This window comes from Diadema antillarum, unplaced genomic scaffold, assembly GCF_040938485.1.
Source record: "Diadema antillarum isolate AM-2024a unplaced genomic scaffold, OU_Dant_1.0 seq00000846_RagTag, whole genome shotgun sequence".
In the NCBI taxonomy this organism is placed as follows: Eukaryota; Metazoa; Echinodermata; class Echinoidea; order Diadematoida; family Diadematidae; genus Diadema; species Diadema antillarum.
Window position 1 is genome coordinate 291409 of NW_027271720.1, and position 26740 is coordinate 318148.

Consider the following 26740-nt stretch of genomic DNA (forward strand, 5'->3'; position numbering starts at 1 on the left):
GAGTGTACATGGTAACATGTCCATTGCCTGCATGACTATCTAGTCAGCACTGCACGGGTCCTATTCCAAGGTTTCTCCATGTCAATCGTTAGCCAGAGAGTTAGCCACAGGTTGGAAGGCCTATCCGTAGCACCATTAGCATTTTGATCGGATATTGGCTAAAAACAGTGCTCAGGGAGGTCGTACAATTCAACTCTGTCTTCATCTATACTGACTTCATCAACTGACTTTGACGCATTATGAACTATACATGCTACCTGGGTGAGATTCCACAGCTATGTGTGAGTGTTCCATGGTCCTCCGAGTGCAAACTTGTTGTCCTCTCTTCGCTCTAGCAGCACTCAAAGAAGTATGCAACAGGACGGGGAGATGGTATAATTCACCAGTCTCACATTCATCAAATGATTCCTATGAGTACGTGATCTCATACCACTGTCTCGCTCTTGAACGAACCGGTCTTCGAGACGTTCGACAGCGAGCCGTTGGCGCTGGTTTTCTCTTGCAGGTCCTGGATGCGCTCGTGGGTGACGCTCATCGGCTCCTTCTCGTCGACACCGTCGAGGTCAAGGTCGTCAACCGACGCCGACATGTACTTCATGCCGTACTCGTGACTGATTATCCAGTGCCAGTAGTAGAGTTTGAAGACGAGGGTGAGCAGGAACATCTCATAGACCACCAGCATGTTGTACAACACTATGGTCACAGAGGTGAACAAATGAGGGAAGATGGAAAAGAAAGATGAGGATGAGGAGAAGGAGGGGGAGGAGGAAGGGGAAGAGGAGTTGGAGGAGGAGGGGAGGAGGAGGGGAAGAGGAGGAAGAGAAGAAAGAGGATGAGGAGGGAGAGGAGGATAAGGATAAGGAGAAGGAGGAGAAGGAGAGAGAGAGAGAGAGAGAGAGGAGGAGGAGGAGGAGGAGGATGGAGAGGAGAAAAAGAAACGTTAGAACTGTAAATTCTTAAATCATGGTTTCTACCATATCTACTAACACTCACGGGTTTAGTCATTACTGTAGATAAGTGTGAGTGGTTTAGGCGAATGGAATGTTGAAACAAGATGCATGGCACAGTAATTTTAGTAGGTGAACTAAGTATTGATTTATGTTGCTTTAACTTAGTTCGTTCAAAAGCGATTAAAATAAATTTAATGCACACAGGAGCTCGAGTTAGTGTCAGTGTGTGTGTCTCTTAACAGGCTTAACAATGCTTAAAGAGATTAGTAAATAATATCTTTGGGTCTCCTCTGTAGAACGCAGCAAAGCCACTTAACGCTATGTTTCTACTCTTGATATTATGCAAACTAGATGAACATCAAGGAATTTCTTGTTGCATTCAATTTCTTTTGATGTAATCATCTTGCTATGAGAAAGGAAATACAAAGAATGAGAGAGAACGATACGTTATAACAATTTGCAAATTGATTTCTTCTGTTTCCTTGTGTATGTAATGTGTGCATCTGTGTGCATGTAACACAATACAGCATGTCACCCCCCCCCCCAAAAAAAAAATACAACTGTATTTTCGCATTAATAACTTCCAATATGATTAAATTGTTTGAATGTTATTTCAGGGTCTTGAAGTATAACATCTAAGCTATATTTTGCAGAAAACCCCATTCAATTTGGTTAAGTGGTCACAGAGAAATGTGAATCGTTGTTAAAGCATGTCATGGGTCTGATTCTTCCAAGTTTAGCACTTGGATGCTCTTGGACATGTTGGAACTTAATATTAATGTGTGAACACAATGGACAGAACTTGGAGGGAAGGGATTCCTGACATGCTCTACAAAACTCCTCATTTCTCTTTGACCACTGAAGCAAATTGTATGGGGTTTTCTGTAAGATGTGGGCAATGATTTCCTACCCTATAATTGTATTTTGGATTGATTCACTATTTTTGAATAATAATGATAATAATAATAATAATAATAATGATGATCATCATCATCATCACCATTATAGTGGCTACTTGTATAGCGCACAGGTCCACCTTTCAGTGCTCATGGCGCTGAAAGTTAAAGTTGTCATTGCCGAAGGTCCCGTTGTATTTTTTTTAGGGGGTGGGGCATACGTTATAAACTTACATTCACCCCTGGAGGCCGAGTCTAAGATGCCGACGCATGGGATCACATTCTTCTTCACAAGAATGGCAATGATCAGGTTCTGGCCGTTGGTCATGATGAGAACGCACTTCATAGCCGTGAATTTTGCCGACACCATGAAGTTCTTCAGCGGCACAGCCGTGGCGTTGTAGATGACCGAGAGTCCGTAGACGGCGATGAGGGAAGACACGAGACTGATGACGTTAAGGTAGACGAAGGCGGAGTCGGCCTCGATCTGTGAAGATGTGGGAGGGGGGGGGGGAGAGAAGGAGGGGATATGATTAGGGTGAAGCCGCGATATTCTCCCAAATAGATTTTATAGATACGATGCTACTTAGAGAGATGACTATGATAATAATTTGTAAACGCTACTGAAAAACCTCAATATATAAATGATAATAGCAATGAATACGATAGAGACATACAAGTAAGCATTGTATGCCTAATGCATTACAAATCTTGTCATATATCTCAGGGCAGCATCTTCGTAGTTGAAACGCAACTGACATATTTCAAGATGTCTTGCCATTAGCCATCTTACCATTACTAGCTCTCTATTTTTACACATGAATCTTACAACGGTGATGGAATCGAAATTCAGAGTGAGTATACGCCATATCGCCGTATTCCTAGCTAACAGGTCGACCAGCCTCATAGCAAACTGGGATCTTCACTTTTTTTTTTGTGGTAGTTTCCATGGCAGTGTCAGGTCCCAGCAGCAAATTGCAAGATGGTTTCAGATTGTTTCCATTTTATAACAATAAATGATTTCCTTGTTTTTAGTTTCCATGACTGAACATTCAATCTACTTCCAAGAAATTACAGAGTGTTAACATTAATGTAGTTGTCAACTGACGCTGTGAACGAAGGATAACCTGACTATAGTGTTAGTGTCGACGTCGGGAAAATGCTTGCATTTGTGGTGTCGTTATTGTCGTTACTGTCACTCAATGCAAGGAATAATCAGTATGAACAGCGTATACCACAATCCTTTGAGAAAACAATTGTTGGCGTAGATTTCCCTTCATCTATCGTGTCTGTAGGCATCATTACACCACTTCCATGCACTACAAACACTGTTACTATCTACACTTTAAAACGCATCCCACGAGACCGACATCCACGAGTCATACAGCCCATGAGTTCGACTCTAGGCAAATAAAGCCCACGAGTTCGACAGATACAACGCGGGGCTTAATGTGTCGGTCTCATGGGCCTTGTTAGCTTGGTGTCGAACTCATGGGCTGTATATATGACCAGTGAGCTGTATTACTCATGGGCTGTATGACTCGTGAGCTGTATGACTCGTGGGCTGTATGACTCGTGGGTGTCGGTCTCGTGACGTACAACCTTTAAATCATGTTTTTGGTTGTTTTTTGTCTACATCAATCTGAGCAAGCGTAATTTCCTTACCACGGATGGCTTGTAAATTCCATCTGCCCAGAGGACGGCCCCTATAAACACGCACACTGGTCTGATGAATGCAGTCTGAAGAACCAACCGTCTAAACCGATGAAAGTTTGTCCTGATGGAGAACGGCAAAAAGGGAAAATGAAGTATGTAGTTTACAATCAGTGATTGTGGCATATCTTGATCGAGTGATTAAAGCCTTCATAAAAGTGCTTTCGCCGTTAAACGGACCTGCAACAAAACCAGTACGGCTGGCTTTTGTTAAGCTCTTTGCTCTATTCTTTATCTTTCGCCTCCTCCTCCTTTCTATTATATTCATCCATCTTTCTCTCCTCTGTTGCTCATCCCCTTACTATCTTTCTCGATCTCTCTCGATCTCTTTCCCTCCTCATTCCATTTCCCTTCCCTGTCACTCTTGATCTTTCACCTTTAATCTTTCCGTCTTGTGTTAGACCTCGGGCGTCACTCGTTTGTTTGTTTTGTTTTGTTTTACATCTTTGTTCCCTCTCATCACCAACATAATTAATTTGTAACAATTTATTTATTTTAATGAGTAGAGGGTCTGACACGATGAGACCTAGCTATGACGTCACTCCTTGACAACATCGTTGTTCCCTCTTATCACCAAAATAATGAAAATGTTACAACTTATTATGCCTTTATTGAGTGGAGGATATCAAGGAACGATGACAAAAACAAACAAACAAACAAACAAACAAACAAACAAACAAACAAAAAACACTACTATACTCTAGTCGTACTGAAGAGGCTAGGCTGGATAAATAAGACATTATTATCATTATCATTATTATTATTATTATATTCATTATTTTTTTTTTAATTTTCCTTGAACAGGTTGGTGGATATCAACTTACATGGAGAAGTTAATCTTTGGCAGACAGGGGCAGCAACAAGTGAGAGGCGGGGCGGAGAGGGACACCTTGATCCCATCGATGTGGAGCTCCATAGGCTCCACTCCGCCGAAATAATCCACGATGAGGAGCACGAATGTGTAGAGAGTGGAAGACAGGTACCTGGTAGAGGTTTAAAAGGGGGCACTACTTAAGCATCTCTTTCAACAGGCAGCTTTAAAAGTATAGTTTACCATTGGGAGCAGGGATTGAAAAAATGTCCGAGTTATCACATTTGTTGTATAATGTGTAGGTCAGTTGTGTCACAAAACATCTTACCATATAAAGATTTTGCAATAAAGCCTAAAATGTAAAGAGATATCCCTAATTTTCTCATCAAACCATAACTGTGGACGGTTTAGTCTAGAAACAAGTTTATTATAACTATTGTTCACATTTTGTATACTTCTGATTAAAAATTTCACATTGGTGGTCTTTACCCCCAACTCACATTCTAGAACTATTTTGAAGCACTAAAGCTGTTTTTTTTTTAAATCTACAAACATGGTAAATAATGCCTAAAGATCCGCGATGAAAAGGCCATATCCGACCAGTTTATCCGCCAAAAATCGTTCTTCGATCTGCGTATGTGCGAGACAGCTATCTGCTCATGTGCGAGACAGCTCACGTTGTTCAACCCGGTAAGCGCGTTATAGATAGCATTAGCGCAGCAGATTTAAAACTGCCCTTTAATAAACAAGACTAAATAAAATGGTCAAAACGAAGAGTGGAATAGAATTGAGATTGGAAACGTTTGACCAGCGAATTGATTACTACATTAATTCCATGTTACTCTGCGTATTATCACAAAATGAATAATTACAATTTCACTGTGCTCGGAAATTGTTGCAGTGCCATCTATGGGGGCATTCCGTATCCGACTAACGGTTGATCGTTGTGGTTATAGTCTTTGTTCTTCATATCTGTTATTGTAAATATCTGTAAATAAACTGTATTATAATGTAAATAACACAGTCTGCAAGAATCTTCAGCTTATTGAAGGAGGCAGACTTAACAAGAAGAAAGAGAAGAAAAAGAGGAAGAAGAAAAAGAAGAAAAAGAAGAAGAAGAAGAAGATGCTTCTTGAGTCTGGCCGGAGATGTGTTACTGGCGTATTAATTTTTGCATTAATTTTACATTAATTGTTTAGCATCAGGTCATGAATTATAAGAACTATAAAAGTCTGCATCATATTTTGGAAAGCACTACATGAAGAAATATTATATCGACACTAATCGACATGCTGTATAGTCTGGTGTGTCGGAGTGCAGGCGACTTGAAGCCGGAACTCATGAGCAAGCATCTGACTTTACAACATCTTCGACTGGTACTTACAAGCTCGCACCCCAGTTCGCTATTAGCGATGCCTTGGGCACGTAGAAACCAGCCAAGGATGTGCCAGCATAGATCTGTGTTAAAAAAGAACAAGAACAAGAACATGCTTCTTTTCGATTGAATTTGTTCGGTTTAAAATAACAAATTCTCATGTCAATGTCGTCATATACCGCAAGGACAGTTTATCGTGAATTCAATTCATTTTCATTTCATTTCATTTATTTCCCGTCCTGATAAAAAGCATTTACAAAGAATGCAAGATGGTTTATATTTATAGAACATTGGAACAAAGCAGGAAAAATGTACAACTTACATAACAATTTCGCAATAGACAAACACAACATAAAAACAGTTATTTCAGTTTGTTGGGGATCAACAGAGACCGTTGGTCTTGGTCTTTCTATGGCTGATCCAAAGTATAGCAGCTAAAATAGTTACATATTTTATATGTTCTGGAATTTTATAAATTCCGTAGTATACTTAGCTTTCCTGCAAATTGAGAATACTAGGCCTATAGGTAGCTTGCTCTGTCACAATTGTTTTATCTTTCAAATTGAAACATTGCATGCGAATTCGCGTCACAAGCACATTCCCTTATCTTTTTTTTTTTTTTTTTGGTGATCTAGATAAATGATATGTGCGAGGCATAGTTTTATCAGTTCTTTGGAAAGATTAACGCACAGAAAACATATTCACCACGAAGAGGTGCAAAGTCGAAACTCCGTTCAAGTTTGATTAAGAAATGCTAACGTGAATTCTATAGGACACCCGATATTCAAAGGTATATCCAGGACGAACACTGCTGTTTTTATGAGCGCATATTATAGCACATTAGACAAAATAAGAATCTATAGTTGAAATTCAAACTCAAAGTTGTTTTGCTGAGCTTCGGCCTATTCACAAAACCGGCATGACGTTAAAACTGCAATTAAAGGGGATGGCTAGTAACTGATCAGTGGGAATCAGTGGGAATGCTGGGGGTGATTGTTCCAATTCTTGTGGGATTCATTATATATATATTGTTGTGTGAAAATTATTTGCTTCAGAACGGTCTCATATTCAAGTAATGTGCAGATTAATGCCCCGTCACTGACCAGGCACGCTAACCTTGAAACATTAAACTGCACATTACTTGAATATGAGACCGTTCTGAAGCAAATTATTTTCACACAACAATAGATATATAATGTACTCTTAAATGAATCCCACAAGGATTGGAACAATCATCACCCAGCATTCCCACTGATTCCCACTGATCAGTTACTAGCCATCCCCTTTAAAGGGAAGCATCACATCAATGGAAATTGGTACTTATGGTTTACATTCAAAGGGTTTTCCATTCATTTTTCTCTGGTTGTGACCCATCCACCTTCTGCTTTGCAGAATAAGTAAACAATGAATGAAGGAATGAATGAATGAAGGAAGGAAGGAATGAATGAATGAATGAATGAATGAATGAACCTAAACATGCATAAACGCATAAAATCACTGAATGGATGATCAAATATGAAGATATAATTGCAAACAAAACTTGTTACATACAAATTCACTCTGCACATACACCCTTACATCAATATAGATAAACATATAGGTGAATGAATGAATGAGCGAATGTAGAAATTAAATGAATGGCTATAGATAAAGAAACAGATAACAACTATCCCTTCCGTTATATAGGTATATCCATGGATATCTATCTTCCATTCTTTTCATCCATAATCTTATGTGTGGGACAAGTGAGCAGATTGTGGAGCTATGTCACCACCTGTGTCCCGCATGGAGAGGAGGAAGGGAAGGGACGGGTTGACCTTTGACCCTTACCGGAAAGAGGGCGAAGAGGCGGACGAGGAACATCCTCCGGTTGCCATAGGGGATGTGGCGCCTGATCCTCATCCAGGAGTGGAAGAACATGATGATGGTGAGCCCGGCGCAGATGGTTATAGAGATCAGGATAGGTAAGCCCCAAGGAACGGACAAAATCACTGCGAGAAACACAAACAACAACAAGACCAAAAACAAATAAAAAATATAACCATATATAAAACCATATGGTATTGTTTACCATTGGGAGCAGTGATTTAAAAAATGTTCGAGTTATCACATTTGTATATAATTTCTTTATGTATAGGTTTGTCGTATCACAAAACAACATTGCTATACCATAGGCCCTACATAAAAATTTCGCAGTGAAGCCTAAAATATATAAGAAGGTGTTTTTTTCTCAATACACCATAACTGTAGATGGCTTTATTCTAGAAACGATTTTATATTCAACTTTTGTTCATGTATATATTTAACAATACTTAACATTGATTATACTAATCAATATTTCAACATTGGCTGTTTCTATCCCTAACTGACATTTTAGAACTATTTTGAAGCATTCAAGCTGGGTTTCTGTTTCATCTGCAAGTGGTAAATAATGCCTTTAAATTCGACTTCGAAATCATGACGATCTATATACATGGTAGCTTCAACACCTCGAGAGCACATGGTATGATCTTCTTCAGTCTTATTGAGTTTGTGCCTAAGACGAATTTGTGACGGGTGTTCAGTTGGGTGTATTTCTACAAAATACAATCATAATTGGTCAGCAGGGAGTCGATATTACAATTATGTCGCAACTGTTAGTAGATTTTGATAATAACTCATTTGACACAGTCTTGATTAATTACCTTATTATAACACCATTCGTCCGTACACAGCATTCTGAAAATTTGGGTTATACTTCTTAAAACTGATAGAAAAATGCGGGAAGGCAGTATAAACCTGGGCTATGGAAATTGGAACGGGTGGATAAAGAGGGAGGAGATTTTGGCTTTTAGATGTAAAAGAAAATAAATAAAAAGGCAAAGAAAAGCCTTCGCAATTGCAAGTCTTCTTGTGGCCATTGAAAACCGAGAATCGGCAGTAACAATTTCGGTGTCTGTTTGATTCAGTCGCAAAGTTCCGTCTGAAAGCGATCCTGTTAAGTCGGGAACAAAGGGGTCATAATATGGCTGTGGATTTACGGTCAAATGAAAATACCACTCTTTGTTTCTGAGATTTCGATATCTTTGACTTGAGGCCGGGGGCGGGCAGCAGCTTGTATAAAGCTGTATACGAAACTGAAAAGTTTGGCTTTCATGCAGATATCCTTGCACACACCACTTCTGAGAACAAGTGGTCATTGAAGGAGCACTTGTAATTTCATTGTTCACGTCCCGATGTAAGCAATCGTATCGCACTACAGAACAAAGTGAGTGGTCTCCTTCGATGCATTCTCCGCTCTCGACACACCAGGCAGTTAGTTTAGGTTTTCACTTTCCAATGATGTATTTGCGATATTGTATCCGCAGATGTTTATCGAATTCGATTTATGCCTTTGATTCCTATAAGGACAAGTTACAATAGCATAACAATGTGTGTGTGTGTGTGTGTGTGTGTGTGTGTGTGTGTGTGTGTGTGTTTGTGTGTCACAATGCACGGCTTTATTCAGGTCCAAAGGAAATCAGTAGAATTAGCCAATGGACTAAAATTTAAGAGTGACTTCACCCTAAAACGCCTCTATTCGATATTGATTTATATTCGAATATGTTTTTTGAAAGACGAAAGATTCCATCAACGCCTGACATTAGGTCCTGATGTGCGATTATAGTTTCTTACTCTCTTCGACAAAATAACCACATTTGTAATTTGAAAACCCCCATCTTATCAACATTTGTATACAGTGACGCAGCCGAAAGGCTAGGTTGTTCAGTAATAGGTTTTTGGTCCTCCCCTCCCGGCAGGGATGAGGAAAGTATATACCAACACTGACTGTTTTCATGGTTTTTGCAAACATCTCAGAATCGTGCATTTACAGTTGTTGATGAATGGGGCAATAAATCAACTTTTATACTTTTTTTGTTCTGCTACTCTTTCTTCCGCGGCATTGTTCAACGGAAACAATCATGACAATAGCCAAGGCGTGAACTTCCAAACCTTATTCATAAATCATTCCATATATCAATGTGTATGCCTTTACAGATTTTTTTTCCCCCTGTCATCTACAATAAAATGTATGACAAAAACACGTGCAAAGTGATGTAAGCATTTTATTTGTGGGAACCAATAGTAAGTCCTTTTACATCAATATCTATTATAGGCAAACTTTGAACATACTACATAAATGTTATTTTGCTTCGATAGACTACAAGACTAGGTTAAAGCATAGCGGTGGATTCAAGTTGTTGTTAACTTGTCTTCGTTTTGTCATGTGTTTGTTTCACCTGGGGCTTTAAATACATTTCTCTCGAAAAAGAATATTTCATATTACATATTTTCAGCCCTCAGCCCCCCCCCCCAAAAAAAAAACCGACACGTACACACACGCAGCACACACACCCACATCAATATATATAATATATTATATATATATATATATATATATATATATATATATATATATATATATACAGTGTATATATATATATATATACATATACATACATATATACATATATGTATATAGTATATAGCGCTAAAAATTGAAGTGAATTGTCTTTCAACTCATCGGCTGCGAGAACTGCCTGTGTCGTGTACAATCCTAGAAAATGTAAATTTTCATTTGTCGGAGAAAACGGGTTAAGTGGAAAGCTGATCATGGTAGATTCTGTTCTTCCATATTGGTTTCCACGATCTATAAACCTATTGCAATTGACAAGTCTTTCAGCTTAACAAAAAAGAATATTCTACAATCATTTTCAGACTACGCCCGCTAGAGTATAATATTCATAAAACAATTACCCCACCCCATTTCTTCCGACACATTCATCATAGGTCTCTGATATTGCTTCTGAAAGTAATATCAAGAACATAATATGTTTACAAAACAGGTGATTCATCTATGGAAATAATATATGGAAATTCTCATTTGCCGCAGATGATGGATTAAAGGGGATGGCTAGTAACCGATCAATGGGAATCAGTGGGAATGCTGAGGGATGATTGTTCGAATCCTTGTGGGATTCATTTAAGAGTACATTATATATCTACTGTTGTGTGAAAATTATTTGCTTCAGAACGGTCTCATATTCAAGTAATATGCAGATTAATGCCCCGTCATTGACCAGGCACGCTAACCTGGAAACATTAAACTGCACAGTACTTGAATATGAGACTATTCTGAAGCAAATAATTTTCACACAACAATAGACAATATATAATGAACTCTTAAATGAATCCCACAAGGATTGGAACAATCATCCTCCAGCATTCCCACTGATTCCCACTGATCAGTTACTAGCCATCCTCTTTAAGACAAAAGGCTGATTCTTACTTACTCTTCATCTCTTCGCCCGAGGAGCTGACATGATCTGAACAACCCGTCGACTTGTTGCTGGACGTGGCATTATTATCGATCTCCGAGTAAAAGATCACCGACGATTCTGTCGCAGCCATGTCGCCGATTCTAGAGTTCTGTCACAGAAATTATCGAGATGAAATCGATCACCAGCGGTTGATCCACGATACAGCTATAGGCGTTCCCAGCCAGACGACCAGCTCAATTTTGGCGGGGCTCTTTCAACCCTATTATACTTACTCTGGTGTAGTTGGCAACAAATCGTGCGAACGATGTACTGTAATGTCAAAAACTTGCAAATATGTTACAGTTACGCTGGTCTATTGGTGAACAAACAGGTGCTTAGCAATCCTTATTCTATATCCTTGCTGGCATCCCAGCTGAATTTGTGATGTAATTCCACAGACTGACTGTCATCTCCTAGACGGAGACCATTATACAGCTAATATTCCGTACCAATGAGATTTCAGTCGTATTGAACTGGACCATGGGGATTCGTCTTAAAAGCTAACACGCTTCAACCCTAATCCTTTAGTGTGACCACAGGTGCGCGTTTCCGACGGCGAATTGAAGTGGTTAACAACAGACCGCTCGCCGAGTTCTTGAACAATCTTCGAAATTACTCACGGAGACGCACTTTGCTGCTGAATAGCGAGAAGGGAGAACAGAAGCAAACGTTGTTATTGGTCAGAGGCGCTCATTGAAGGTGCTCATGTGTTGTGAATGCAACACCGAAATGTGGGTGGTATTCAAAACGCCCTATTATTACTGCGAAGCCCTCCAGCTTCCATGGTTCGCAGTATATCAAATCAGCGATGTGTTAATACCGAATTCAGCGTAACAAATTGTGACACATCGTCACAATCATTGACAATCATGCTTCGAAGAACGATCCGCACTCGATTGAATGTGTCGAACAGCCACACGTAATTCCCACACTGGTTGAAACACTGGATTCAAACGCAACATGAAACGCAATGAGCGTGCAAGAAAACAATTAACTCCGTTTTGACTTTCCAGACTCGTGAACTTTGGATCATCAGATTGATACAAAAAAAGTAATGACTATGGTATTGTAACCGAGAGTTACCCGACGGGCTTCCATTTAATAAGCTTCCGCTTGTCAAATCTTTCAAGTGAGTTTCAAACTCCGGTCCCCATAAACCGATGTAATCGGCTGATATGTCATTTTGTGTCAATGGCCGCAACAGTCCAACATTTTATCCGCGTCTCAAACGCGCTGTGATGATATTTCCCCAGACACGATGTGGTCCGTTTATCTGTGTAGCTTTAATCATTAACTCGTATTTACGCCGCCCGGCGTTAACTGCCTCTTTTGCCGTTAACCGAAGTCGTCAGTAAACAACCATTGATCTCACCTATTCGGGGAAGCACAAATGGACTAAATACCAATCTCAGCTGCATTGATCCGTCACCATAGAGTTGTTTATCGGCTAGCTCTGTGGGAAACGATGAAGAGAGAGAAATAAAAGAAATCCTGAAATTACTGATAATAGTTTCCTAACTGATCATTGCATAATTATATTGTTTTGGCGAACACGAACAAACAACACAAAAAAAAAAACAATTTAAACACGCCGATTTTTGCATAATATGTGATATATACTGCAGTTCATTTTCTGATATACCGCAGCACACCAACCTTGGCTCATGCTTATTTCTTTCTAATTGCCTCCTGTAAGTTCCGATGGAAACTGAAAATGGATATCAATCATGTTCAAGTAGGAATAAGATTACATCTAGAACGTAATTATCTCAATGCATGTTTACGAAATAAATCAAACGGGAGTTGGCCATTTTGTCAATAACCTGCAGCTGTTTGTTTCGATTAGCGAATCTCATCATCACGCGATAATTATGACGTCACGTGGTAGGCATGTGACGAAATGGTCAAAGTATAATCATTTATAAGAATACTTAAATGAGTCATACTGTGAACACACATGCTTATCAGGAGAAATTGACATACTGAAGGTATTTGCCACTGATTATTTCTCGACGTCCTATGTTACACGCTAACATGGTGAATAATTATCATAATAGTTATGCTAATTATAATGTCACTAATCGTTTTATTAGTATCATAACCATCGATTTTATTTTCGTCAACTCCTATAAATGCATTTTTAGTTAACATGTTCTCCAAGGAATTCTAATGGGCTCATCGATCATTTTTATACATTTCAGTTTGAAGGTTATATATCCGCAGGAAGATGCTTTTGGATTTATTGTAATATAGCATTACAGGTTTCGAGTAAGAATGTGTGTGTGCTTAATAACTATAAATGCGGTATATAGTCGATGATCAATTACTGTTATTACAATTACAAGTTCTTGTGCTCCCGTTGCAGTCTGCATGTTGATCTATTACAAGACGTGTAGGTTTTGAAAGTATGAAGATGTTAAAATAAATAAATGAGCTCAAAAGTCTCGGTGGAAAAGAGCGACCAACATGTTTCCTTGTTTTTCCCAAAAAGTATACTTTATGTCAAAAGTGTAATCTGCGGTGTGTAGCTGCAATTATCTGAATAGCAGGTGCATCGCTTTACACACCGTTTACGAATATAGATTCACATTTTCTGCGTGTTTAGGCTGTTACTTATAGTTTCTTTTATGTTCATTCAATCGGTCTTCTCTAACTTATATTGAAACATAGTCACAATGTATGAAAAAGAAAAGAAACCTCCGGTTTATCTTCAAGCGTGATCATTTTAGATCTGGTCATAATTACAGTACACTGTACCTATCCCTTTACTATTTTGCTATTAATTCTACACATCATGCTCAAATCGACTACACATCATGCTCAAATTGACTTCTCATCGTGAAGTGTTCTAATGAACTTGCAATGATTTATGTAAAGGAAAGGACTTGTGGTTGCAAAATTGCATTCACCCTAAAAACATGATTAATGAATGATTTGGGTGTGAAAATAATGATCGTGTACAGGTTGGGAGGTATTAATAGTGACGGCATACCCCCAGTTCTGATTTGTGTGATTGAATATCACTATTTGGTGAAAACATGTCAAAACATCTAAAGTTTTTTTTTTAATTCTTTTGATGATCTCGATAAAGCTTCTCTCATGCTGTTTGTTTGACTGTGTCATATAGGCTTACATATAAATCAATTTTAACTTTAACGTGGAACTGCACTTATTCATGGCCAGACTTAGCATTGGTGGCACACATCAGTATTTGAACGTTCATGAATAACATGATAATAACATTGGAAGCTGTAGATGCCCAAGACACGACGACACGCATTTACCACATACAAGACGTATATCAATATCATTTGAGTGTATATGATCACCCCCACCCCGTCGTAGGAACCTGGAAGTTAAAGGACAAGTCCACCTTTATGATACATAATTATGGATTGAGTGAAGGCAACAATATTAGTAGAACACGTCAGTGACAGTTCGGGGAAAATCGGACAATCCGTTCAAAAGTTCTGAATTATTCAAATATATATGGGCATTCGCTGCTGGATGAGAAGACTACTAAATGTATGATGTCACATGCGTACAACGATATAAGGAAATAAAAAGAGAATTTCACAAAACTTTACTTTTTGAATAAAGTGCAAATTTTTTTCGACTTGTTACTGACGTATGTTAAGGATAATATCATTCCCCCTGCTTTCTGAAACAGAGAATTCGAGTGTTCTTTCATCATGCGAGAAAAGTGAAAATGGGTTGAATTTTCATTGTTCTTTCTTCGTTGTACACAATATGTGACATCGCAAGCTATTCTTCTCATCCAGTCTTGACTGAGCAGAAACTTCAAAAATTCATAACTTTTGAACGGATTGTCCGATTTTCCTCAAACTCTCACTGATGTGTTCTACGCATTCACAAAACTCACATGTCTATGAAGGCGAACTTGTCCTTTAATTGAATTTCTAGACTGTGCACGGGTTAATGAAAGGGGACGGGGTTTAGAGGGTTCGGGAAATCCTCGGGATATTTCCCAAATTCTTCTTCGCCCAAACCATTCTTTGCTCGTTTCCTTCGAGCCGGCAATCTAATATCCTTCGCTAAATGATCCAATAATTGCAGGAATTTGCAGCGTTCATCGTCTAGGCCTTAGCTTTGGGTGGAACCCGGCCCTTCGGGCGTTCGGGTACTTGTATGATGAGCCCTCTTTCGTTAATGAATTAGGTTTGAAGGTAAACGTGTCCACAATTACGTCAAATCATACATATCTATTCATTAGGCCTAACATCTTGAAAAAGAAAACACACACACACACACACACACACACACACACACACACACACACACACACATACACACATAAAGAACCAGAACAAAGCATGATGACACAACTTGAAGAATCTGCATTGATTCTTGAAGCTCTCTTGTTCTTGGTGATAATGCTATCATATAGATATATAAAAAGAGAGCTATAGAAACATACGTACAGACAGACAGACATACACAGACATATATAATCATGATACCTACATACTATACACAAATACGTGCGTAGGTACACACATACATAACATACATAACATACATACATACATACATACATACATGCATACATACATACATATACATACATAGAGTATATTCATAGATTCAAGTCTCTCGATATAGAAACTAGAATTTGCGGATGCTTTTATAGAACGCTTTACTGGCGATAGGAAATACAACCGTTCAACTAATAGGTCTGATCTATCAGGTCTGATGTATCATGTGAGAATTCCAGCATCGATACTGAAATAGACGCATTTCAAAATCGTATTGATTTCTGTGTGGCAGTTCAGGTATTCTTTTTATCACAACAGGGCACAATTATTTTCTTAGCTGTTGTCTGGATGATTCTTAGTTAACAACAAAAACTAAAACGACCCCAAACACGCACACATCATGAAATAAAAAAAACGTATGTGACCCCGTGGATAAAAACTATGTTTCATCCTTACAATATAACGTTTAGGAACAGTTGAAACATTTCAACTTAGGTCCTACATCATATCAGGTCACGACCTATTGAAGTCAGGTAACTCAAAGAATTACATGTGATTAGAGTGCAATAGATTGAGCAATCGGTTTTGTGACGTCATAAGATTAGCGTATGACACACTTCCTACACCGCTGTGAACTAAAACCCATTGTTCTCTTGAGGTCATTCCACCGATGTGCGAAAAGGATACCTTACAGGCGGAGCTTTAAATGCATTCCGCTCATCATATGTCAGAGGAATCAGTAAAAATGTTAGTTGTAACAGATACCCTTTTTGTGCCCGGGCCAGTGCTCCACGCCACTTATTTCTTACTATGAACAACACTGCTAGTGATAATGAGTTTTAGTGTTGCTTCGCTTGTATTATTCAACGCCATGATTTCCCTAAACTTTAAAAGTAAAACGATGTTTCTTTGTCCGAAATCATCCTCATGAGAATGATTTGCCCACGAGTAAAACATTGTGAGAGAGTGTTCTTCCATATCGTCAACAAAGCATTGATATCCATAATCCTTCTTTATATAGGGTGGGGTAAACAGCGTAATCAAAATGTTCAGACTTGACTGCTACTAAGCTGCGCTCATTAGTGTGCTGAATCCTATCAATCTATACTTTTGGGTCGATAATACCGTGAAGAAATTAATTCTATCTATAGGGACACAGAATTCTATTTTATTGGTGAGAAGGAACGGGGGGGGGGGGGGGGGGGCAAGTGTGAATTACACGCACCCTGGTTCCGAAAGTTAGTTTTTTTTTTTTAACTTACGTAAACATTCATTAGAATGCTAGTACCATGCATGGACATCGTGTGCATGCAGTACATTAGTCGACAATGACAGTAATTTTCATTTAAGTGAAGACCTCAGTATCTTTTTAAGCTAGTAGGTTTTATCGTTCACCAATAGAATGCAAAGAAAAATCTCAAGCACGGAATACGAAATTTAACTTTCAATGACACGTTTTATATGGTTGTACATACAGCGTAAATTTCACAATTATGGTACCAGTCATGCCAAACATCATCAACAGATTAGAGTTGCAATCAAGTTAAATAATTGCCAAAACGGAAGAATTTGTTCAGTGGTTTTCCCCGTTTTACTTGCTTTCCTTCTCTTTCCTTCTCTGTCCCTGTCCCTCTCCACCCCCACCCTTCCCTGTCAGGTTGAGAAAATAGCTTCCGATCTGCATTTTTTCCATCGTCATTGCGTTAAACTTTGCACCTCCAATGCCTTGAAAGACCAATAAATAAAAGGATGACAACATTTATAGAACCAAACAAACACGAGAGACGGCTAACTATATGTGGGGATTTGAGACAACGATAATATACAAAGTTAGACTTGCGACTCTCGGTTAATATTTGTTTTGTAATGCTGAACCAACAGCGCGCCACCGACGGATTCATTAGAAAAAAAAAAGATGTTTACCAGTGTACATGGTGTACAGTTTGCTATCATATAACAGGCATAACAAGGTTACCATTGAGCTCCTTAATGACCCGTTTAGAAGATTTTTAAGTTGACAATCTAAATGTTAAGTAGTCGCAAGTCGTTCCACGGTAATGGCGGCCATAATATGAGACATACCGCAACCCAACTGAACTCTCAGCTTTGACTATTTTGCGATGACAACTTGGAAAAGTGCCATGTAGTATAACATGGTCACCCTCTAGAAAATTAATGATAATAGTCACGAAGACTCTTGTGTTGACACTCCAATCTGATGACGGGGCGTACAGCCATACAAGCTTGCTTTCATGTTGGTCCCTTTATACTTCTCTTTCTCCCACCCTACATGCATTTCGATTTCGACCAGTTATCATCATAATTACTGTGTGTATCATGTATATGTATATATTTGTCTGTTTTGTAAATTGTTGACAAGGTACAAGAACATGTGCTATCACATTTGATGTAATATTGCTATACGAGAAGTGTAGAATAAATTGAACTTGAACTTGAATTTGATGAACGAAAATTCAAATTCTTCGATTACGTATAGTTGTAGCTCGGAATTATTGGTGTGTCGCGCAGACCAGTACATAAAATTGTCGAGTAACTTCTTCTGACGTTTCAGATTCAGACACCATTTCCTTTTGCAGAGGTGTTGCAGCAAATACTAGACGGGATGATGCAAATCAATTCCCACTTATGCACAAACTTATGTCCTCAAAAAAGAAAATAGAAAAAAGAAAAAAGCTGTTACTGACAGTGGGCCTATATACACTGTGAAGACTATTATATAGTTAGTTACCTTCATAAGTGAATCCGGCCTTTCCCCTACTCCGTGGTGGGTAGTATAGACTTTGTTGATTTCACACGGTTCAAAAAGTTGTCAGACTCGAGGATGATCTTCATACTATTGACCTGCAGACTGAGCGATCGATCGATCAATCATGCTATCATTCGTCTGTAGCAGTAAAAAGATTTAAAGTAAGAATAACTTCATTCCATCAACATTTCATGGAGTCGTATCAGTCGAGCGATCCGCTCCTCTTGTGTGCTGTAGTTCTTGTAAGCCGTCATTTTCTCGTTCCACGCTTCATATCCGTAACGATTGTTCAAAGTTGAGCGCTCACATTTACATCGTCTTACCACAGTGGTCGTTGCGTATAAAGGCACTTTAGATAATAGTGGTCTTGCTTTCTCCACGGTCTCGACCACTGAGAGTTTTCACCTCCTGTTTGCATTGTGACTCAATACGTTTAAAATGACTCTCTGACTCCTAATCGTTTCGAGTGACAATAGAAGAAACTTACCTTACCCCTGTGACAATATTTATTCAAGGAAATGGTGATAAAGGTCCTCGGAGAATAAAAGTTCAACACCAGGTGTATAGAGAGAACACTTCTTAAATTTGGTGTAAGGCTGAACAGGCATTTCGTAAATTACCGTGGAATTCTTCTTCGGGTAACTTGCTGGCATATATCCGTTAAAGTGCTCAGCTAAAGCCTGTTTGTCTCCTGCAGAGACCGAGAGAAAGAGATGAGTGAGGTTTGTGATTAGTATTTCCCGCCCAGAATTCTATCTTCCCTCGCTTTCACCTTCCAGAACTACTTTTTTCCCTCCCCCGCGTACCCTTATCAGGGAGCAGCGGTATAAACGTTCCTTCTCATCATGTTGGCCTGATCCTCGCCTTTTTTGCAGTTACTTCATATCACGACCAAAATGACTGTCACAAATCAGCAACGAAAGCCAAACTTAATTAGATTATATCATCTCTTCATTCACATATGATGAGAGTCACACTAGTATATTTCTTAATGGTCATGTAGCCCTCTTCTGCAAACCTTATTGACTTCGACACTTTTTTCGCGTTGAAGGTATTTTGAAAGTTTTATCCGGTTATAGGGTTTGCAAAGTTTAAAATAACACTCATTGTTTGTTTGACCAAGAAAGGTGTCTATTTTTGGGAGAAATGGTTGCCTGTTTTGTTTCTTCCTCTTCTCAATTTTCATTTCTTGCTTAACACCACTCTTTAGTTTCATCTTTCTTTCTTTCTTGTTTCCTTGTTATCTTTCTCAACCAGTCCATCTCCCCCTCTCTCTCTCTTTCTCTTACTTTTTGTGCTAAAGGGAGCGTATAGTTTTGGTTAAGACCTAGAATAAGTTTTCTAATACTTTTGGTGAGATAATGAGAAACTTCTCACGAAATATGAAAGAGCATGTAATTCCAAGAGGGATTCAACGTTGATTTGATGAAAATCGGTTTTAAGATGGCTGAGATATCCAAAAAAGAGCATTCCTAATAATAATATGCTGGACCGACCTTTTGTTAGGATCGCTTTGTTTTACTTTGTTTTGGATGTCTCAGTGATTCCAAAACCGATTTTCATCTAATAAACTTTGAATTCTTCTTATAATGGCATGCTATGTACTATTTCATAAGTGGTTTCTTGGTATCTCACAAAAAGTTAAAGCCCAATTCTCATCTCCACCAATACTATACATTCCCTTTAACCAGTGATGTACACGTCACGAAATGTCTGTAGACATTGCCCCAAACGTGAGACACACTGCGTGCGACGTTTTCGAAATAATTCTGATAATTGTATTCGCCTTAAAAGCCTAAGATATGAATTCATAAGAATGTGTACAATCCTTTTCGAGATAATCAAGCACGTATACAAACAAGAAGAAAGGTCAACTTTGGAGCGGAGCTTTGTTTTGGAGGTTATCACGAGTTTAGCTTAGTCATCGTTCACCAAAATCTTTGGAAAGAGCTGCTGAAAATCTATAGGCAAGATGTAATATGACATCCGCTATTGGCAACATGCAGACCACTAGTTTTGGACGCGTGTCCAAGAACATGGTACAAAAGAAAGAAAGAAACTCGATTCGTCGCGTTAAAGGGACATTAGAGACGATTTATTTTATTTTACATTATATAGGACTAAATTAAAAGTGCCATGCATAGATTCGTGGAATTTAGTGTGGTCCTTGAGCAGACAAACCAATACTGTGGAAAAAAACACAAAGCATATCACACTGATCAAGGATGATGACATATCAGGAGGCTCACATATTCTGCTAATGTAGTGATTTATTTCCACTACAATACTACTTATTTATACATTAATATGCATGCTTTCTTCTTTTGTTCTGCTTATATCGCATGGACACCATGCATTCTTACGTGAAGCTGTCATCATCCTTGTTCACTGTGAGTTGTTATAATTATGAATTTTGAAAAAACATTCTTTTTCCTTATTCCGATCACTATAGATTCTGTAACTGTATCTTATATAGTGTAATGTAGCCAATTCGTAGATGTTCAAATGCAAAAGTCTGAAAATAATCCGGAGGTCTCCTTTAAGCAGCTTCTTTGGCAAAGATCCCTTCTATCATTTGAAAGGGGGTGGGGGTGAGGGATAAGAGAGATTTGGACACACATGTCCTTCATTTCCTGTCTCCACCTCATACAGGATAGTTTTATTGCCGGGTGATAAGCACAAAGCGTTTCCATGACAACATGTTTTGATATCATGTTCATTTATAAGTGTTCTGCCCCATGTTATCTTCCTGCTTCATTGTTCATCTATATATGAGATTGCAGGCTACACCAAACGTATACAGTGCCAAACATTTAAATGAATCCACGTTTATTAATGTGAAACATTTTACTTATAGTATGGCCATGCTAAGTAAATATTTTTGTAGCACGTAGGTTAAAGATAATAACAGTAATAAGTAAAGTGGATCATGATATTTATAATGATAATGATATATGCAATATTATCATTGATATTCATTTACTATCATTATTGCTACTACTACTACTACTAGTACTATTGTACTATTATTACTATTATTGATACAGTTACTTTTATTTTCATTATTATTTTAATTAGCTTTTCTTTTATCATCTTCATTTTCATTACGAATAATTTTTTTTCCACCAATCAATCATTTTAATCGATTGATTGATTCATTTATATATTGACGGTAATTACTAGCGCCTTTCCTACGACGTGGTGCTCAAAATCATTACAACACGTAATTTTGACAACCCAACATTTAAAAAAAGATTTTTTTTTTCTTGAAACATAGTGAATGTGGATTCTGCGATTGCAGAATGAATAGGATTGCACTGACTGAAATTTTGATGAAACAGAGCTTTCCTTTCAGAAATAATGATTTCTTTTTACAAGTTTTTGTTAAGTCTGTGTGCCGCCCTCTATAGATGAGATCTTTACAATTCCTGATTTCACAGTCGTAAAACGATAACATACAGAAATGGCACCAAACAAAAAATCACGAAAATACACATTTCAAGGATTCTAGAAGAGATCTTTTTTTTTCTCTTGCAGGAGGAAAGGAAATGACAATTGTATCAATAGGCCTATCCCATTGTATAACCAGCAGGTCAAGGGAGTGTGCACTTAAAAATAAGAGACTATCTTTAGAAATTCCTTTCGTATTTACCGCTAATCACTATATTTCTGGTTTGCCTCAAACGTTTACTGAATATTGTTCTTGTCCATTTTCCTTTTACCTTTCTCTTCGTATTTTTACAGCATTCGTTGACTCCACACATGTTTACGCATGAAGAAAGTTTCTCAATTATTAATAATTTGTAATACCCGAGAACGTGATTGACAGTGTAGTTCGAGTTCAGCATAATCATTAGAGAGAGAGAGAGAGAGAGAGAGAGGGGGGGGGGGGAGGTGGGAGGGAGAATATGTAAGAGGAACGAAGAACTCATCATAGTGAGGAGTAATAACGCCCTGTAGATTCCAATCTAATGGCAATGACCTGCCCATAAAATCATGTACTGCATGGAAAATTCATTGATATCTGAAACGGTGCTACATAAAACCAGCCATCCTTACAATGATGTATGTACACTTCCTATTTCTGTCCTGTCGTGTAAATATTAAAGGTTGTTGTTGTTGTTTTTTTGTTTTTTTTAATCTTCTTGTGGGTACATATTCGGATGAATGCCAGCCAGCGCGCCATTTTCACATAATCCAGGAACTCACAACACTGATCGTAATATACAGCGATTCGGAAGCTTGGCGTTCAGTGTAGCGCCATCTGTGTTTAGTTCTAAGTGTCAAGTACAGCCGCTTACTTGAAACTATTATTACGTTTGAAAGGTTATAGATCCTGGGAAAGGATGAATACAGCATTTAAGTAATTCATGTAAAAGTCATGTGATCGAAGTTTGTGACGAGTTCATGATACTGGAGTAAAGCTGCAACAGTCCAAACCTATGAGTGAATTGTTGGCAGTGGACGTCAGGGTAGAATGGTTGCACGTTCCGCATACTAATTCTGAAAATGATTTAAACAAAATGACCAGTGAACATGAGGAATATGTAAAATCATCGTGAATGTATGGTGTATAAAACTTAAGTCTCCACCGTCTTTAGCGGCTATTCTTGAATTCGCATAGCCATGCTCCTTCATTGATGGGCTACCGAGGAAAATCGTAGTAGCCCCATGGTACAATATCTCTATTACAAAAAGCCGTAGGCATCATAGCTTCAATGTAATTGTAAGTTTGATCTACGAGTACATTCTTCCCTTTTCATATTTCTTTCGAGACAACATTTGAGGTGTATATCTCCGATTTCGCTGCTAAATAATGAACAATGCTCAATTAACTGTTCACGTGACCCTCCTGAAGACGTATTGATTTCTATTACTTTTTAAAGCTATGACTGATGAATCCATGATTCCCCATAACTCACGATGGCACTGTTTTATGAAGAGTTGTAAATGATTATATAGTTGATTTCTATAATAAGTCTATGGCAGCCTGTGTGGTAAGGGAATTTACAATCGATTTTACTTTTGATTTAATGAGCTCATGATGACACTTTTAGCAGCACATTAGAATGATTTTCCAATGTACCCGCGTATCTATGTTATACTGAGTTCTCATTTAGTAAATGGAGGGCTAAAACCGATTCGTAATAACGAAAAGAAAAAGATATTGTGGTTAAAAACGACAGCAACCGCAAACCTTCTCCAAGAACAGGTTGTTCGCAACTACTGCAGTTTTTCAACTGACTCAGTGAGCGACGTCGATTGGCAAACATCTATTCACCAAATTACTATGACTACATACGTCTACGATTACCAACGGGAGGCGAGGTCGATGAGGAGAGATGTTGGAATGCTGTCAGCGCGCGTCAGAACGTGACAGCGCGCCGATGTTTGCCCATTCAGGCGATACATTAATGTGTTTACTCTACGGAGCATCGCTAATTTACGGGTCGCACGTCGGTTTCACGCACCGCTGACAGCTCTGTTCACTGTTCAAAGTAAGTTAGGAGCGCAATATACTCGTAGTTGCAGTTGGTCGAATTTATATGGCTATGAACCATCGAGGTATTATAACGACAGAGTACCAAGCAGAAATAGGACTTGCGTTGCGCTTCTTGAGTCTTCGAGAGTTCGTGCGCCGGGGTTCGCTGTCGCTCAGACGATCCACCTGTCTATCACAGTCAGTCGCTCGAACGGATGATATCGATTGCAGATCAAGTGATCGCAGTCTACCTGGATCATTTTTTTGAGCGCACTGGCTTCCCTAACTGCGACGGAGGCAGGCGGGCTGTCTTCGATGATACGGGCAAGCTTTGGAGCTCTTTCATTATGAACGGCGATTATTACCCCATCAATGTTTGGACAAGTTAATTCGAGGATTACTATAGGCCGACACAAATTAGACGTTTACATATTCGTTATACCCTTCTGGGCCACACTCCAAAGTCCAAGAATGCAGGTGTCATCGTAACTCGGTCCGTAGAACTTGAGTCATGGGTTTACCAGAGCTTCGTGCACACCAGCTAGAATGAGTTACGTCTTGAGGCTACACAATATGTTACTTAGTAGTTGTCACTGGAAAGAAAAGTAAATAGCTTTGGGAGCAATGTCATCGCATTCGACAGCATAAACACACGGTAAGTTTCTCCAAAATGCTTTATCAGTGTTTATAGACTTATTTGTTTATGACCAACCCTCCGTAAAATTAACAGGTGTAGTAAATATGATATTATTCCCGCAGCTTCTTGTAAAGAAAAATGTCATAACTTAATAGCAGTTTGATAGTGGAGCAAGGTACGTGTGTACACACTTCAATCGTCACATCGACCATAAACTTGTGGTCTGTCACTATTAGAACACGAACGCTGTAAGCATTTACATGTATAGGCTTATGTGTAGACAACCCGGCTATACGTCTTACTGAAGACGCATTTCATTCGATACGTATTGGTCTGGCAAATCAATAATCATCATTTCTTTGTACACCTTTCTGACGAATTTGGGTTTTCGATTGCTCTCAAACCCTAATATATTGCAGTATTATGTGATTATGTTTGACGGACATTTTGTTTTTGTTTGTGTGTGTGTGTTTTGTAGCCTCGCAATATAAATGACATGATGATCAGGTAGAACGTCCCATATTCTTTATCATATTCAAAATCATTTCTCTTCAGTTCAACCAACCATTTCTCATGTTCATTTCCGTTCGCCCCATTAAGAGTGATTGAATGAATGGATAGATTAATAAGTGAATACGTACATGCATATACATGCCTACATGTACACACAGACATAGGCCTATATGTATGAATCTTTCAATCTGAATTTTCACGTTTTGAGAATAGCCTACTCTTTAGAGTGTTGATACTTTCTCATATACACTGTATAATATGCTCCACGTCGGCAAGATCCAGAACTGCAACTTCTGCAAGCAATCCAATATAGCAAATCAATGAGTGCTGACGAATTATTCTTAGGCCAAGTTAAAAAATTAGATGTTTCTTGAATTATGAGCATAATGCATTTCGGAATGTAATCTGTGCAATTTATGGTATAACATAATCGTTTGTTCAGACCGCATTCTTTATTATGATGCAATCGCTTGGTTACAATGCTGTATAGGTGAAAACGCGGTATACGTATTGCGATATACAGTCAGACAAGCGGTCTGGAATTGGCTGCGTTAAAGTCAAATCTCGTACGATTTCTCGTGAGGATATTGATGATTTCATGAAAATACCTAATGAAGAAATTCGCACTCAGAACTGAAATCATACCGCTATGTCTGCCTCTACTAATCAGCACTAAACACACGAGGTATTACTTTAACCGTCTGCTTGCCACTTGAATTCTTTGTCCATACGTTTGCGTGTGTGAAATTTGTGCATATTCAACTCATCGGCACAGTAATCACTGATATATCCAAGTTTATCCCCATAGCATTCAAGTTTAAAGACCACTTCAATAGTTGTTGTTTTCGTTTTTTGTGGCTGCTGTTGTTGCAGATAAAATTTTGAAAGTATGGCAATCTGTACACTATCAAGAGAAAGTACTGTGTTTTTTAATGTAATTATATATTCACTGACGTCCCTTTAACAGAAGACAGTAGTGATGAATGAAATGGATCTGTGTTGGCCCATCTTTCTAAATCAAATATTTGTTCTGGTGCAATCGATGGAAGACCAGCGCTGCCGTTGCATGTAGAAGACTTCACTCTGAAGATGAAAATCTCCCGGCGAAAACAATTAGCAAAATGCCCTTTCGATTTGTCACCTTCACACGTCAGGCGTGGTATTACGTATCGAAATCAATCTGGCTGCGGATTATGGATGGCGAATATACATACACGCGCTAATAGATTAATCATGAAGAACGCATCGAGCATGGCTACCGAAATGGGCATGTTGCCGTTTATGTAGTATGCTTAATGGCATAGCAAGCAGAGCAAGATTATTTATCATTATGTACATTAATTTCATGCTGTGTGCGTGTGTGTGGTTGCTCGTTTCTGTGGGTGTGATCGAGTAAAGAGACTCTAATCAAAAGGGCAGTAAGCAATGTCTTTCTTGTCGTTTACTTTTCTTCCACTCTGTCTTTATATTTCGTTTCTCACAGGAAGATCAATTCAAAATATCTGAAAGAAATGCATGCTACGGTGGAGATGGCATTGCTGTCTAAACACACGCTGACATGAAATCAGTTGACTCCTGATTCTCAGGCGAGTTTCTGCCTTATCCCGCAACGATCATCATTCACATCTAATGATTGTCTGATGTGGGGAAGTGGGTCTTTGTGAGTGGTGATGTGTCTACTCTTTGCCCACTGATACCGTGTCGCATTGATTCCTTTTGTTTGCGCCGGATTTGCAGCGTCATCTGCAAGCCGTTCATGAT

The 26740-nt window shown here is 38.6% G+C and overlaps 1 protein-coding gene across 1 annotated transcript; it reads right to left on the reverse strand.

Annotated features, from left to right (window-relative positions):
* Nucleotides 1-424: 424 nt before the first annotated feature.
* Nucleotides 425-11175, reverse strand: LOC139740264 (organic solute transporter subunit alpha-like). The gene is made up of 7 exons (XM_071650847.1): nucleotides 11058-11175; nucleotides 7576-7736; nucleotides 5755-5828; nucleotides 4384-4542; nucleotides 3512-3623; nucleotides 2081-2333; nucleotides 425-693 (listed from the first exon to the last, which is right to left on the reverse strand). Exons 1-7 carry the CDS (start codon nucleotides 11173-11175, stop codon nucleotides 425-427), a joined length of 1146 nt encoding a protein of 381 aa, XP_071506948.1.
* Between the last annotated feature and the right edge of the window lie 15565 nt (nucleotides 11176-26740).

Coding starts and splice junctions, on each gene's coding strand:
- LOC139740264 (XM_071650847.1), bottom strand. CDS start 11,175: ATGGCTGCGACAGAATCGTCGGTGATCTTTTACTCGGAGATCGATAAT. Junction 4,543..5,754: donor GCGAACTGGGGTGCGAGCTT/GTAAGTACCAGT, acceptor AACCTCTACCAG/GTACCTGTCTTCCACTCTCT. Junction 3,624..4,383: donor CCAAAGATTAACTTCTCCAT/GTAAGTTGATAT, acceptor GTTCTCCATCAG/GACAAACTTTCATCGGTTTA.